Source organism: Nycticebus coucang, chromosome 12, assembly GCF_027406575.1.
Source record: "Nycticebus coucang isolate mNycCou1 chromosome 12, mNycCou1.pri, whole genome shotgun sequence".
Lineage (NCBI taxonomy): Eukaryota > Metazoa > Chordata > Mammalia > Primates > Lorisidae > Nycticebus > Nycticebus coucang.
Window position 1 is genome coordinate 38,112,356 of NC_069791.1, and position 17,825 is coordinate 38,130,180.

The 17,825-nt window shown below is 36.0% G+C and overlaps 1 protein-coding gene across 6 annotated transcripts in view; it reads left to right on the plus strand.

Annotated features, from left to right (window-relative positions):
- ABCC9 (ATP binding cassette subfamily C member 9) overlaps positions 1–17,825 on the plus strand; it is a 128,219-nt gene that overhangs the window by 82,078 nt on the left and 28,316 nt on the right. For 5 of the 6 annotated variants that reach the window (XM_053556279.1, XM_053556280.1, XM_053556282.1 and 2 more), the window contains 3 exons: positions 638–795; positions 4,479–4,571; positions 11,202–11,304. In XM_053556279.1, the coding sequence (XP_053412254.1) occupies positions 638–795; positions 4,479–4,571; positions 11,202–11,304 (354 nt within the window). The remainder of the gene's footprint in view (positions 1–637; positions 796–4,478; positions 4,572–11,201; positions 11,305–17,825) is intronic. The other variant, XM_053556284.1, reaches the window with a different exon arrangement.

Sequence of the window (17,825 nt, forward strand, 5' to 3'; positions counted from 1 at the left end):
TACCAAGACCTTACCTAACAACACAAGTATTGTAACCTAATAGTTTATATCCTCATATTAATCTGAAATTTAACAAAATAGATAAACTAGAAGAAAAATTTGCAAAAAATGCATAAGAAAATAAACATCATAACATATAAAGAGCTCTCACAAATCAATAAGAAAAAGATAAATAATCCAATCAAAAATAGTCAAAAGATGTCAGCAATTACAGAAAATTAATTTAAATGTCTTATAGGAGGGAAATAGTTAAATAAACTTTTAAATACCATGCAACAATTAAAAAGAAATAAATTTGAAATAAATTTGCTGTGGGAAGGGTTAATCTATCTTGTTTGGTATAATAAGATAAGCACGTGAATGAATAAGACTTTTTGTATAATATCATTCATATAAATATTTAATTATGTAGATTGGTAAATACTGATCAGTGATATTTATATAAATAAATAGACATATAGATATATCAAACTATGAGAATTAAGTGAAGAATTGCTTATCATGAATAAGTTTATATACTACTTTTGTAACTAATTATATAATGTCATTAATATAAAATAAATACTTTTATTGCATTATAGTCAGTGTGTTATTTGAGCTAAAACATATTTTTTTTTGTTTCAAACTGCCTTACTAGCACATCCCTCCAACTTTGGAATCTTTAACTCGCTCAACACTGCTCTGCTTGTCTGCCATTGGGATGATTTCTTTTGCTACTCCTGTGTTCGTGGTTGCTCTATTGCCCCTTGGGGTTGCCTTTTATTTTATCCAGAAATACTTTCGAGTTGCCTCTAAGTAAGTAAAAGTGTTGTACTCATTTTCTCAAGCTTATATACAGTCAGTGCTCTGTTATCAATGGGTTCTACATATGTGGATTCAACTAACCACAGATTGAAAATATTTGGGGGGGAAACTTGCAAAAAAGTACCAAAAAGCAAAATTTAAATTTCTCATATGCCAAGTCCTACACTGAGTCCACACTAATGAAGTGATGTGTAGGTATTGCATTCAGTATATAAGTAACCTAAAGATGATTTAAAATGTATGAGAGGATTGCGTAGGTTATATGCAAATACCATGCTTGATGGAAGGGACCTGAGCATTCACAAATTTTAATAGCTACAGGTGTCCAGGAACCAGACCCCCACAGGGACCATGAGGGTATTTGATTTACTATGATCTACATTTGCTATAAAGTTTTTTAAGATAAGGTGTGGAATTTAGAAATTCAACCCCGAACATGTATTAACATGTGGACTGAGCTATTAAGTTTTGAATCCACAGACTGCCAAATTTTTCATTCTATAGTTCTTTTTTTTCTGATCATGACATTAAAAGAAAATTCACAACATCAAACATAGTCATGAAGAATAAGTGAATTAATATCATTATAGTCTACTTATGGGGGAAAAGCTAAAAAATTAATAGTTCTTAAAATACGTTGTGTGAAAACTATTAAAAGTAAAGAAAGGTTGAAGAGATAGATCAGAGTGATGACTATAAAAGTAGGTAACCTTGAATGTCTGACAGGAGTACTATAATTTAATGATAATTGGAAAATTTCAGATTGGATCGTTTTACATGCATTCGAGTATTCGCCAAGTAAAAAAGTAGCTGTGAATTTTAGATTATTCTATTCATGTAGGGTTTGTCATTTGCAGAGATGTTGAATAGTTAAGTGAAATATAAGACTGGTTGTTTTGAAATATCTAGTTTAACTTTGAAGCCCTGCTTTAAATAGTTCAGTAAATTTTATGTTTTTACAACAGACACTTGTTAAGTGGTACAAATACTGTGTTAAGCCACATGGCAGATGAAGAGATCAACATGACAAGATCATGTTCTCAAAAAATTCAAGTCTCTTGGGAAGATGAAACATTTACAGAATCATCCTAAAACGTGGATTGAGTGCTGGGATAAGAAGGAAGACATTGAGTTTATTCAGGACATTGAAAATTTTCATATGACCTAAGTACAAGGAATAAGAAGAAACCCAGAGGAAGCTAAGAAGGACAGATTATAGTTGGGAACCTCTGAACATTTATCATATAACATTTCATAGTTTTAAAAATGTAATTTCTTCCTCAGGGCTATGGGTTTGGATCTTTCAAATGTCAGGAATCCATATTAAATCTTCTAGGAGTATTTTTTTCATCCCCAGTTTCATCCTCTTCATTTGAAGCAAATTCAGACCAAAAGGGAGAAGCCAGCAATCAAATTCACGATTTCTTTTCATTTCTTCTAATATTATTGCTGGTGCTGCTTGCTGGAGGCTCAGAGAAGTTCAGAGTTATTTCATTATTGCCGTTTCCAAAACTGCCCTTGCCATCTCACCGCTAACTTCAGTCTTACTTCCATCACATACTCATTTGGGCCTATTTTGCACTGTAGCCATAAAAATTGAGTGCAAAGTTTGGGCACGTATTCCTAGTTCCTTACAAATTTGAATTACGAATTCTGTTCTTTATCAGTGAGAATAATCTGTTATCATTAACAGTGACTAAAATGTGGAGGAGATGATCATTTTTAAATAATTAACATTGGTAATGGTTTGCACACCATGCTCATTCAAAATTCTCCGAGAGTTAGCTAATATAGCCATGTGATACAGTATCTCACAGACAAGAGGGGCCTTTTAGATGTTGAAACACTTTAGGACTCAACCATGTTGAAAAGCTCAGGCAGCTTGACAGACTATTTTTATATACACGTAAAAGAATTTAAGTGGGGAACTAGCTACAGGAAATGCCGTGAAAGTTTGGATATCTCAAATCAAAGATTTGACGCATGGTTAGCTCATGTTTCCTTCTTGCTAGAATACAAGATCAAGCTGTGTCCTTACCTCTTTGGTTCACAGTCTATAAACAAGCATTCCTCCTTCCAAAATTTCTTTCCTGCACTACAAACCTCAGTGCTGTGACCACCTGTTGCTTATGTCAGAGTTGCAAATAGCCACTTGGTTGTATGTTTTAAAATAACAGACAATTCACATTCCTTCGTAGGCCTTTTTCTCCTTCCTCTATCTTTCTCTCCCATTCCCCATGTGCAATGTCTGAAGTGAGCGAATCCATTTTGCTTTTCAACTTCAAATTTAAAAGACTGCGTTTGTGGATGGGATTACACACACAACCAAGAACAGCCTAAATTAATGGTCGAAGATGATGGAACGGTGTTTATCAGTTCACTTGACTCTGGTGGATGAACGCTGGTACTAATTCTTTAATTTCCTCAACCCCAGAGAATTAGAGAAGGTCAAGAAAAAAAAGACTCAGAATTAAAAAGAGTTTGACTTTGAAACAGGTGCTAGAAGTCTTAGCTCGTCTTCTAGAAATACTAGCTCATATGGTTTAAGGAAGAGTTGTCATGAATCTTTGTGAAAAGGGCAGAGTCAGGCATTTCCATCCACTGAATACTTCATATACTTACGTTACACACACACACACTTGGAGGAACTATAAATGAAAGTTTCACAAACACAAGGATTCAAACTCATTGTGGCCAAAGCCAAACTCACCGTCTTTTCTCTCCAAGTCTCTTCTTAGTCCCGCCCACCTGCACCCTGGCAAATAACATGGCCAGTTTTCAAATCTGCTAATGTAGAAACAGCCCTGCCATGTTTGACTCTTCTGTTTTTCACCCTGGTATTACCAATCGGTCATTGCTGCTTATAAAGCTACTTCTAGCAGACTATCATCTCATAACCTTCCCTCCTTACTTTAGATCTCACCAGTATGAGAGATTACTTAACTCCTTAAAAAAACCTCTCTGGATAAGTGCTTGATGGCCTATAACATATATATACACAAAATGAAAACAACAACAACAACAACAAAACACCTCTTATATAAGCTGTCCTAACTAACCTTCCTCACTCACCCTTTTCTTTCATCCTTTGCATTTTTCTCCCGTTATGCTGATTAAGGGCAGCTGTCATCATCTTATTTCTAGTCTCCAGTGATTTTGTTTTTCTGACTCAGAGATCCCTATGATCTACTCCCACCCTTACAATACCATATCCCTTATATAGCTTTTTCCCATGGCGACACCTTCAAAGGATTCTTAGCACCAGCCAGATTAAGCTTGCCATATTCTTCAGACACCTGTATTTGCTCTTGATATGGTTTTGGCTGGAAGGCACTTCTTGTCCATTTCATTAAACCCCTCATCATGCCTAAGGTTTGCCCTAAATTCCACCTGCTCCTAGTTATGAATAAGTACTATTTCCTCCGTGTCCCATAGCACTTTATTTTACTTGTTACACACGATGTTCAGCTTCAACCTGTATTTTTTATGTACCCATCTTCTCTTCCTCTTTAGACTAGAAGCTGTTGAAACCTTCACTAATTGTGTGGCAGGAGGAAATAGTTGCAATGGCAAATACAAAGGCAATGACTAAGTCACATTTATTTAGAACAAACATGGTGGTCTTTGAGCCCAGAAGTGTGCGATATTTATTTTTGCCTCTCTATCTGTCCCAGAGATCTCCAGGAACTTGATGACAGCACTCAGCTCCCTCTGCTTTGCCACTTCTCAGAAACAGCTGAAGGACTCACCACCATTCGGGCCTTCAGGTGAGCAAACATGTTTTCAAGTTGCTGATCGGGCACTTACATCATCAACAAATGTTTGTCTGCTAATAACTGATAATTGCTACCATTTTGATTTCCACTGTGTGCAGATACACTAAAAAAGGAGTGAGAAAAATGTGGTTATAAATTATCAGAGTTAGAGTCAGCATCTGAAGTTTTAAGGAGAATTCACAAAGGAGGAAGCAACCAATTGGAAAAATACAAGCTGTGTGACATGGAGAGGCCTTTAAATTCTGTAACCTAGTTTTCTCATCTCGTAAAATGTGGAAATCAATCTTCCTTCTTAGGGTCATTGGACAAGTTGATATAATGCATATAAAGCATGAACCACACTTAGATTGAGGAAGTACCCAACAAACAAGTTAGATTAAATGTATAAATAACAATAGTGACAATAGTTATCATAAGAAGAAGAATACTATTGTACCAAAGCTGTTTTAGAATTTAATACTTTTTCTTCAATCTTGGTAAATAGAATAATAACCTAAGCTTTTGATCAAGAGCATGAATTTAACCCTCATAAAATTATTGGCCAAGTTCAGTGGCTCATGCCTGTAATCTCAGCACTATAGGAGGCTGAGGCAGGAAGGTCACTTGAAGCCAGGAGTTAGAGGGTGCAGGACTCCAGTGAGTGATGATTGCACTCCTGCAAACAGCTGCCTGGGCAACAGAGTGAGACACTGTCTCTAAAAAAAAAAAAAGAAAAAAAAACTTCGCTGCATTTTCCTTTTGAAGTAAGATCAGAAAAGAAGGTGACATTGCTGAATATATCATTTAATCTAGAAAATTCAGATTTTAAAGTATTGTTACTTTCTGCAATCCTAACTGCAAGTATGTATGGGTTTTAACCAGAGACTTTTCTGAGCTAAGAAATTTATTTTTACATATAGAAATGGGTCACAGAATAATCTATAAAGATACAACTATCCACAACATTACATATCACAGACTTTCTACGTAAATCAATAGTTATTGGCATGGAATATGTATATTAATATAAAACTTATATTCTGATAATAGCCAGCAATGACCAGTGGTTTATTAATAAATATACCATGTCAAATATTATTTTTCTCACCAAAAAAGTTTTTCAAGTTAATTTATTTAAGAAATATTTATTTGAGTATTAACATATTCCAGGTAGAATTCTTGCTGTAGATATATAAAGACGAAAGAGACATTGCCTTTATTTTTCACCCCACCTAAAAGTGGCACTGTTTTCTCCCTCCCATGCCCCCATATATGATGTATTATCCTACTGTTTTTGTGGTACTTATCTGAGTATTTTAAATTATCTTTTTGTTTCTGTGTTTGTTGTTGTCTGTATCTTCCAACTAAAATGTAAGCCCTATCAAGACTATTTTCTTTTTCCACTCTTTTATAATGATAACCTGGGCAAAATGCTTGGCACTAAGCACTCAAGAAATACATATACACAGACTAGCAAACATGGCCTCTGTCCTAAGGAACTCATAGCCTGGTTGAAGAGAGGGTTTAAGAAAACAAAATGGCAATGTGGTATGGTATATGGTATAATATATGTATCACAAGAAACAACTTGTATCTGAGAGCAGGGTAGCACTCTGCCTCAAAGGAATGAGGATATAATTATTGAAAAATAAGTCTTCAATATATGCCAGTTGACCTGGCATGTAAAAGGGATACAATATTCTAAGCATATGTAATAGATATAGAAATACATGGCCATTTCTATTTTCTATAGAAATCAAAAGAATTCAGTATTGTTGGAACATAAAGAACAAAGAAGTGTCCAATGGTATAAAACTTGAAACCATAAAGAAAGGCCAGTATATAAAGTGTATTGAATAAATACCTATAAGGAAACTTGGACATTATTCTTTTCATGTAGGGGAGTCCCTGAAGAAATTTGGGTAGGAACGTGACATGATCAGAGTTGTGTTCCTCAGGGTAACATTGATCTACTATATAGGATGAATTAGAATTCATCTAATTCATCTAACGGAAGAAGATTCCAGGAGACTGTGACTGGTCCAGCTGAGAGATAACAAAGGCTAGCTCAGGAAGTAAGGACCTGGAAAGAAAGTACCAATTTGAGAAATATTTAAAAAGTGGGACCAATGAAATTTAGGGACACGCTGAATGTGCAAGTAAGGTTGAGAGAAAAGTTGAAGATGATTCCTTCTAGGTTTCCAATCCCATGAGTGAGGAGTTTTATAAACTAGGACACTAAAGATGATATGGAGGATTAGAGAAAACAATGATGAATCTGGTTATGAACACATTCTAAGTGGAGATGCTGATGAAATAACCATCTGGGGATTTTTGTGGTCAGTAATATAGTTTTGGCATTTCAGAGAGATCCCAGGGCACCTCCCCACCCTTTCAAGTCTCTGATGTGTCATTCCACACTCTAAGTCCACGTGTATGCATCTAAACCCTTACATTTGTACAATTTTTTTGAAAAGAAGATGTCTCCAGGGTAGAAGATAGCAGGTTTGTGTATCCTACTCTTAGGGATATTATTTCAAGTTTTGGCCATGGATTTGATTGCCAAGGGAGAGGGTGAAAACAAGAAAAGAGGAGCTTGGATAAAATTTTCAAACCACCAACATTTAGGGAGCAAACAGATAAAAACAATCTTGTGGAAAATAAGGTCTTCCAATTGCCAACTCTTTAATAAGGCTACTCCTCTTAGCTTCATGCTTCAGAGTAAGAGACCTAATACTACTTGTCCCTCCTGACTGCCTTTTATGTTTGGCTAAGCAGTGCTTATCTCACTGCTGAAATATCAGCCCATGATTATCATTTACTGTGGGAAGCCTTCCCTGAACATTATGTAGTTCACACCCTTGAGACCTCTATGTTAACCTGTGTCCTAATCTTACCATATTGTATCATCATCAGCTGTGCGTGTGCATTCTTGCCCAAGACTGAGAGCTCCTTAAGAGCTGGCAATGTGTCTTCAACCTTTGTCACTTTTTGCTGGTGATATGATCTTATATCTTTTTTATTTTTAAGAAGATAATGAAGGGCGGCGCCTGTGGCTCAGTGAGTAGAGCGCCGGCCCCATATGCCGAGGGTGGCGGGTTCAAACCAGCCCGGCCAAACTGCAACAAAAAAAAAAAAAAAAAAAAAAGAAGATAATGAGCTTGAGCTTTTAAAGGTCAAAGGGGAAAAGTCGCGATATTAGCAGGATGGGACAACTGATGGAACAATTTTTCAGAGCAGATTAGTAGGAATTTGTTCAGGTGCCAAGTAGAAAGACCAGCTCATCTTGAATAGTATTTGGTACATAGCCCTTCTATGAAGCCAAGGACAGGATGTGAATGGATTCAGGCTAGCTGGTAGATGAAACAACAGGAAGTTGATGGTTGAGTTGAGGGGCTCAATATATAACAGCCCCTACTTTTGCCCAAGAGACAAAGTGAGGTCATCTGAGAGTGACAGGAATAAGAATGAGCTAGAGCATCATGAAGGGAAGGAGGGAGATTTAAAATGAGAGAAGAAACTGACCAGGTGTCAAGGTTAAGATTTTTCATTTACCTTCTTCAGTAGACACATGGGCAAAATTTAGCATTACTGTGTTTAATTTTACATTAGGAAAAATTATAGGTAGCTGGACAGAGAACAAAATATTCTATTGTTCTTCAATGCTTGAATTAAAGTTGGAAGAAACAAAAGACAACCCAACTTCTATCTAGAAGTACCTGCATGGTCCTTGTCCAGTTTAGATCTTCCAGAGTTCATTTTAAAATAAATATATACTACAATATCAGCACTCTTTAAATCAAAGTAAGTCTTGTAAATGTGGAGATGACCTTGGTGCTGCGAATAAAATTCTAGAATCTTTACATTTGGTACTATAGTCAAGAGTCCAATACATTCTTTTCCATCCCTCTGTTTCTTTCTTCTTTTTTTTTTTTAACTACCCAGAGTCCCCAGAGTCTTGAGCTCTTTTGGAAAGTTAGTATTTACTGATTAGGCTGCTTTTCCTCCCCTGTGTTCAGGGTTCGTGGTGTACTCACATGAAGCAACTCCCTCAAGTAGTTTACCACGAAGTATCACACTTAAATTAGATTGAGATTTCAGTGACCTTTCCTATTTTTTTTGTGTGTGTCTGACAGAATAAAGGTCTAAGAATGTTCAGAAGATGAGCTGGATGTGGATGAAAAGATACAGACTGAGTGTGTCAAAGTTTCCATTAGGAAAACAGAAGGTTTCTTGCCAAATAGAAACACGCAGAAAGAATGTTCACTGCATTTTCACCCCTCCCCTCTCAGTGCTGTCTCAAACTGTTGCCAACTCCATTTACAAACTCTTTAAGAGTGTATCAGAAATAATATACCAAAATGAAAGGAAGAGTCAGAAGACTCTTAGATGAAGCCCTTTGTCAGAACCAAGTGTTTGATATTCATCTCAAACGTAGTCCACTGACTTTAATCCAACTGGTGTCATCTCCAGCCTTTCCACCTCCATCAAGTTCTAGGGAGAGGAACATGTCTCCAGCCCTCTGGACATATGGGACTTTCTTGAGTCTGTGCCTTTGCTTTTGTTTATCCTGCTACTTGGAATGCATTGTTCACCTAAAAATATCAGCTCATCTCTTAAAACCTATCTCAGATCATCTTCCCTATCTTTTGTAAAACCTTGCTTCCTCTCTCCTCAACCCTGTCTTCATTTCCCACTGCCCTGATTCTCTAGTCAGTGCAAGTCATTGCCTGTCTTCATGTTCATGCAGCATTTTGTGCACAAGGTTCTTATAGGGTGTGTTGCACTATCTTTGTTAATGCTGTCCTTCCCTGGACTGCAGGCTTCTCAAGAGGGGAGATTGTATCTTGTTCATATGGAAACCCCTGGTGTCTAGCATAAGGTCTCACTTAGAGTTGAACTTGTTAAATGCCTCTCAACAAATAGATGTACCTAACCCATACTTAGCAAGTATCAAAAAAAAAAAAAAATCCTTACACACACACACACACACACACATATATATATCTTTACAGTTCTTGTCCACTAGTTCAGTAAATCCCATAATCCTATAAGCTCCTCCTCTCCACCTTTCAGTTACTATGTTCATCCCTAAACGGATCATCTGGAGGGGAAGAATATTCCCTGGATGGCTTGGTCTCATACCAGTGCATTGCCATTCAGCCAGGTCATTCTGTGCATGGCATTTAGGTCAAGGATACATAATTCAAAATTAGATAATTGTTTGGCTCTAATTTCCAAAGCTTTGATTGTTGTATATCAGATCTTGCTGTCCAAGTGAATTATCTATTTAGTTGGCCATATTGGAATGATCAAATTGATTGGATGGATATCAAGTATCTGCTTTATATTGGCCTGTATGGACTGCTTCAGTAGGCCAAGTGAACACCCCACCCAGGACTTCATTCTTTGACATAAGTAATGTTTTATCATAAAGTTTTGTCATTTTATTTGAAGATTTGGAGGGGGTGAGTAGACTGTGCATTGGAACAGTCTTTCATCAAACAGGAATCACTGCCATGCTGTCAGATGTAATCTCATCATTTCTTACACATAGCACATAAATCGGAGGTCTAGACGAGACAAGCCATGACTGCAGAGAGTGAATGAACCAGATTTTCATTGGACATTTCTTTAGTCTTCATACTGGTTATTTTCAATATGTTATCTAGCTTTCCATTGTTTCTGTTATTTGGGAAAAATAATTGAAAAATGAAAAGAGATTATCTTTGTGGTTTAGAAAAGATTTTCACCACATAGAAAGAGTTTCTTTGAGACAGTTGTTCACATATTCCAGTAAATAAGTCTTTCATTAGCAATGCAATTTATAAAATAAGTTAAACATTTGGCATGATTATGTTGAACACCGAGAATGAACTTAATCTGTTGGAGATCAATATCTAAATGTATATATCATAGTTCTGAAAAGTACTGTGTCTGAAAGTACCACAGACCAAGAGTTCCCTTTATGCACCGATCATCCTTACAAATAGTTTAGAATTTAACAATTCTAACAAGACAATTTAAATGTCTTATTTAATAAGAACATTTGCCTTCTCCATGGCACCCTTTCCCTACTTCTTCCCACTCCAATTTTTATTCTTTGGTTCCTAGAAACAAAAGACAAAATAGTATTTTAAAAGTACATGATTGCATGTTCCAAATGCATAGTTTTCTGTCTTTCCTGTTTCTCATCCAGTATATCTCTCCCATTTCTAACTGCATCATTTGGAAAAATAAAATAAATCCATAAAAAGCAGGTAGAATATGTTGCATTTCTGTACAACTTACTCTGGTTTTCATAAGACCCTTGCAATGTACACCATTCCCTGTTTTCATGACTATAATAATTATTTGGAAGCTTATGAAATAATCTTTAAAAAACTTTGTTATTTGAAGGACTCCTTTTCCTACTACAGATATAAAAAAGAAAGATACATTTGATCACACCATTTCTACTAGAAATGCAGCAGAGCAGTAGCAGCTAGCTGGTCTTTCTTTTGAAGCAGGAGTCTATTTACCGGTCATCCCATCCTATCAGTGTGTCACTATGTTGAGTAAATAGTGTGGTAGTAAGTGTGACTGTTTTTTATTACTTCTCCTGTTGTGTGGCTAACATCATAATATTTTTGTTTTCTGCAGGCATGAAACTAGATTTAAACAACGTATGCTGGAACTGACGGACACAAACAACATAGCCTACTTATTTCTCTCAGCTGCCAACAGATGGCTGGAAGTTAGAACGGTACGTTCATTTCATGATTTCGAAATGAAACCAAACAGAGAAGAGGCCTGATACAGAGAGGCAGACAGTTAAAAAAATCAGTCTCATACTGAGATTCAGCACTAGCTTCACATTTTCTGGACTTTAAAATAGCTCAGGTTTGTTTACGTTACAGATGGAATTTGTCATAATGTTTTTGCTAATGACAAGACAAATAAGCTAAAAAGCAAAAATTCATTTTGTGTTCATTAGTCTCAAGATTACATAAGTCAATGGAATGGCAAATATTTGTATAACTTCAATTTTTTTTTTTCAAAAGAGCACATTTGACAAGTGAACAGATTTCCTCATTTCCTTCACTAAGCTGGACAGGCCTGGGAGAGATGGAAACTTGCTGTCCTGTAAGCCAGTGGAGGATCATGTTAGCATAAAATGTAAAAAAACCCCGCAGTTAATCATCGACTGCCTTTTTCTGTCCTGTACGATGTAGAGGAACAAGCACCAGCTTTGGTGTCACATTTGGTCTAGCAGGTTAATTTATCTGAGCCCTAGATTTTCGTGGATAAAATAAGAATAAGAATACATACCTTGTGGAAGGATTAGTATTCAAAATAATATAAATCCCCTCGCACATTGATTGGCAAATGTGTTCAAGAAATAACCTTTTGACTGAGTAGATGAATGGAAACGTTACCTATCCTGGTAAAAGTAGTTTACTTTATAAGCCAATCAGTAGGACTATAAAGCAGAAGACAGATGAGATAAATGTTCCAGAAGGGAAAGAATGTAGTTTGCAGTCTGTGTAATCTGCGGCAAGAAGAAGCTGCTTTGGTGGTGATGGTGAGTTGACCGTAATTTTTTAAGGGTTATCTGTCAGTTTTGAAAAGAAAAAGCAGTTGTATCTGTACTATTAGAAGAACCTTATTCCCACGGATGATGTTTCTCTAACATATGCAGGCTTTCTTTTAAAACTCAACATACCAGAGAGGGAAGATAGAAAAGGGAATTTGATAGGGTTGAAATAAAGGAGGCCCAGTTAAAATCTGAGTAGATGATTGCTGGATATGTACTTAAATAGCATCTTGGATACCCTTATGAGCTTTAGCTATCATGATTTCTCACTGGTTTACAAAGGCTCTCTGTGACTAAATTAGTCATTATATGGAGATTATTCAGCTACATAGTGCAATTATTTTCCACAAATTTTTGATAGAAATGTTGGTTGTTGATAAATTCCTTCCAGGAGGTCTGAGGTGTGGAAGGAGGCAGAGCAGAGTTTCTTGGGAATTACTCTAAAGGCCAGTGAAGCATCACTTAGGATTTAATCACAAAACCTAAAACACTGTTCCTAGAACTTAGGCAGACCACAAATACTTGTTTTAAGCTTCTGTTTCTTGTGTGTCTTTTTTCTTTTACTCATTTTTTTCTGTGGGGAAATAATCTTGTCTGATTAATTAATGATGAAGTAGTTTAATGAAAGAATCTCTCAAAACCATAAAGGAAAAGTGTTAGTAGCAACCTTCACGTCTGATTTTCTTGAACTTAAAGCTCAAGTATGTCTCTTGAGGGGCAAGTGTATTTTTGAACTTGAGGTGAGAGTCACACTGTGACTCCTGTTTTCTGCCCTTTAGCACTTCCTACTGTCAGGTTAATGGGTAAGTGTTGAACAAAAACCTTCAAGCAAACCATATGCTTGTGTTCTCACAGCCAGAAGACAAGATACTAGAGCCTTTCTGAGTGCCAAAAAAGGGAAGGTCAGAATAAATTAGAAAGGAACAGCAGCCAAAGTCAGAATGGTTTAGTCTAATTTGACTCACAACCCAGTACTTTAACTTTAACTGTGAAAAAGCAGTTGAGCCTACTGGAATATAAACAAGTCTAGTTTCACTTGTAGAAAAACATAGAAAATGCTGACATTTTAAACAGAAAGGACAGAATCTGCCATTCATTCTGTTACTTTCTAATACATTTGTCATTATGTCTTCTCATTGCTTTCTCTGTGTTAGAATCCTTCCAGGATTTTCTATCTAATTGCATTACTACAACTCCCTTAAAAATTAACAAAAAATTAAGAAGCCTTTTGCTTTTACTTCTAATGGGTCAAGGTAAATTTTGATGAGAAACTTTTGCTGACTTATTGCAAAGTTCCCAGAATATTTGCAGACAGGGTTCCAGGTCCTTTGTGTATGATTTGTCTTCATCTGTCATATTTACGTGTGAGTAAGTTTATATGGACATGCATGTACACACACCCAAACACACACACACACACATATCCCCCTGTGGACGATCTTAGAGATCCATAAGACCAGTCGGACTCACTCTCATTCTGTTCTTCTAAGTACACTGAGAGTTTATATTGTATTCAGAAGAACAAACAGGGCTACTCAAATATAAGTATAATTTAACCCAATAATGTTATCATCCAAGGACATATGCCATAGCAGCAGTGTTACATCAATTAAGTTGATGACTCCTCTTGGGAAATAACCTTTATCCCAACTGCACACATATAAATGATCTCATTACTACTGTGCTTCTGTGGATATGTCCACATCACTGAAGACATGATTTTAGTTTGGAATAACTGGATGAGTGTCAGAAATATGAATGTTGAGATGTAAGACCTTAGAGACTAGGGTGTGAATTTGTTCTCTGAACCCCACAGCTGGATGTATTCTCCCTTGGAAGTTGTTTAAAAAAAAAAAAAAAACAACTAATGAAAACTTCTATTTGAACCAGTACCTCTGCCTTGATCTCATCTACAATATCAACACAGTCTCCTCCTTTGCTTTTCTTTGCTACATTAGTCAGTAAATTATCAAAAGTATTTGTTTATAGCAAACCTTCTTAGAGTTTCCAGAGCAGAAACACAACTAAAAAGATACAGGTCAGTGCATGGGGCATAAATTGGAAGAGGCAAGTAGGATTTCCTGATGCAGATTTCACTGACTCTAATTCATGCGCTCAGAGCCTTCAGGGAAAGAGGAGAAAATCTGGTACCCTATCTTTCTGTGGCTATTTTTCCCTTCATTCCTTCCTTAGCTTTTCCAAAGCAACTTTGGGAGGGGAACCAGAGAAGGTGTCTGAGCTCCATCAAAATTTTCTTTTAAGAATAATGGTTTCTGCTTCTTTTCTCATTCATATTAAGAGTTAAGACAATCGCATTTTATTATGTCTGGGTAAACAGCTTTCATTATGGAAGACTTAACCTCGCCCACCATATTCATTTTGTATTCATTTTGAATTGGGAAAAACTAAAGGCCACAACACATTCGAATCCAAAAAGTCCAAGAGTCTAAAAGAATGAAATAATTTGGCCGGTAAAAAAAGTAGCTAGACTGGGGCCACCCAGGTTGCTTTGGCAGCAGAGGGGACTGTTTTCCTCTGGGTGCCGAATGAAGCCGCTGCACTTGTGGGCAGTGTGCACCATGGCCTAACCTTTGCACACTGCTTACGTTTTTTGGTTCAGAGGACTGTTTTCTTTTCATCCCTCTGCACTAAACAATTCCAGCTCTTTGGCATCAGTGTTTCCAGTTGCGAAAATTGAGTAATTCTATCTAAAGGCTATCTTTCCAAGGCTTTGTCTTGCTGTGTGGTGAAAGGATAAGAGAAAATTCACATTAAGAAGTAAACAAAAAAAAAAAGAAGAAGAAGAAGATGAAGAAAGGAGAAAAAAAAGTCTTTAACATCAATGTGTCACTGATCTTGTAATTTGGAGGCTCTAATGTAATCTCCCAGGCAGTAGTACCATAGACATATATGCCTGAGAGCTACGTGAAGGAAAGAGATTTTGTATTTTTCAGCTGTTATGAATTAATTTACAAACCTGTTTCATAGAGAATTACAGTTTTTATTATGTCATCTATCATCTACGTATAGATAGATGTCATCAAGTCAGTAGAAATTTGACAAGAGGCCTCTCTTTGTAACGTGGGAATCAAAGATTTCACTTCCGGAGGAGAGTGTTGAGTTCACAAAATTGCTAGAAGTTGTAATTTAGCATGATACAGATAAAATGTCCTATGTTTGGGCCTTCTTTTGAATGTGGATAATTCATATATATAGTAGTGTCAGTTTCCTAAGTTGTATCTTTCATTCCATTGTACAATTTTGACAGGAGGTATTTTTCACTGAATAGATTGGTTAGGATGTGTAAGGCCATAGCAGTAAAATAATGCCATTAGTGATCCCTAAGTATTTGCTCTCCTGTGTGTGGGTTATTCCAACCATCTGCTTCTCCTTTTTTTGATTTATTGCCTTTAAGCCATTTTGCTACTCACATATTTGCAGAGGAATGGAAAGAAGATGTAACCCTGGGGTCACTTTGTGACCTTGAACTTCCTACATTTAATGGCAAAGGAAGCAGAAAAAGAGGAGATAGGATAAGCTTTTAAATTATTCATTAATTTATATTTTATACTACTCTACTACTTAATGTGAAGGGATTGAAGTGTAATGATTTTGCTATGAAATTTCTCAAAAATGTTGTACACAAAAGAAACTTCATCCCTTATGCAGATCAAGATAAAATTCTGATCAAATACCTCCTTTCTTCAATTCCTTGCAAAAACCATTTTTCAGCTGTGGTAATTATTTTAGAAAGAGCTAGAAAGTAGCTAGTATAAAAGACATGAGTAGCACTTTCTAAAAAATATACAAAGAATATTTTCATGATAAATAGAATAGTTTTATTACAGATACCAAACTATAGACACGTTGGCTTTCAAGCTTTCGTAGCTATTTGAATTTTAGTAGATTGAAGACTTTGAAAATGGATTCATCTCCTAAAAATTTTGCTGCAAAATATACCTCAAAAGCTATGCCTTCTTTTTGCTGAAATGTCAAACATGTTGTCTCTATAACATTATATATAGATTTGTGCACATTTTAATTACCAAACTAATAATTAAAAATGTCTGATGATCATAATGAAAACTTTATGAGTAGTTTTGAAAAGTTAGCCATGTGAAATAGGCCCAGAAATTATATATTGACAACAATTTATTGATCGGCCTTCTCTTTTTCCTTCCTTCATCTGTTCTCATTTCTCTTGCTAGCTCTTTCACCAAGACTACCAACATGTTGCCATAATTATTATGTTAATGTTGTAGAAAACAGTTAAAGTTATCACCTAATTGAATCTACCATTTCTTTTTATACAACAGGTGAATCCATGAACCCCATATGACATGTAACCAATGTGAAAGAGACAACGTGTATAATTTTTATATTTTATTTTTTATATTTATATTTATATAGACCCATAGCTTAATTTCTACTTATTTAGACCCAGTGATTTTTGTTGTTTCATTTTCTCAGGTGTAGAGTTGCTCTAATCTAGTCCTATTCAGATCTGCTCTTTATAAGGGAGAACACAACCACAGACATTTTTATGAATTTTCCCCCACAGTTGAAATAGTAAGAGATAATGATAGTTCGAACCTTGTCATGAAGTTTATGGCTTAGGGAAGATTACTTTTCACCTTAGAAAAGGAAATAACCCTTAACACTTATACATAGTTTTATAAGACAGTCATCTGCAGTTCTAAATGGGGGATAAAAAGATCATAAAACTTGGCGTTGGGCTTCTCACTTTAGGAAGAAAAAATATATCCTTGTAATATCTTTACATGTTCAACCCTTAAACTGTGGAAAAGAGATTGGTGGAGAATCAAGGGATTCATAATGATAATTAAGTGATTCATTCAAAAGTGAAGTCCGAAGGACTTCTAAATTAGAGGATATTTAGTTCATAAAAAAAAAATCATTGACTACTTTATTAAGGGGTTAATGTATCTAGTCATCTTTTCCATAAACAATTACTGAACGTTTACAATGCACTTGGTATTATTAATGTTGCTGGAGATAATAGTGGTAAAAATTCACACCAAGACCCTGTCCTCATGGAGCTTAGACTCTAGTGAAAGTAGATAAACGATGATTTTATCAATAAATAATCAAGTAAGGTCACCTCAGACAGCTCTAAGTGCTTTGAGAAATTAAAACAGGACGATGGGCTAGAGAAGAGCTCCAGGGTTGGAATTAGGGGCTAAGAAAGAAGACCTCCCCAAGGAGGGGACATTTGAGTTGACCCTTAAATGAAGAGAAAGAGCCAGTGGGTCAGAGATCTGAGGGCAACATTTCAGGCAGTCATTGGCAGAAACAAAGTTGGTGTGTTCCCAAGAATAGGAAAAAGGCCAGCGTGGTTGGAGCAGAATGAAGGTGGAGGAAAGGACCCTTAGATAAAGTTAGAGCAGACAGGGCATAGAATCTAGACTTCATGTTAGTATAAAGCTCTGTAATTCATCTGAGTTTGAATTTATTGTAAGTGTGATAGGAGGGCATAGGTAATCTAAACGGGCAAATTATCTGACCTGATTTGCACTTTTAAAAGAATGTATGGATGAGTGAACAAATGAATGAGGTTTTTCTTCCCAGTGAAGTCACCAGCAAGAAAGAGAGAACAGAAGTAAATAAAAGGAATGCCATGCCTAAAACTCTTAATGCATAACTGAAATTTCCCATATACCAAATGACAT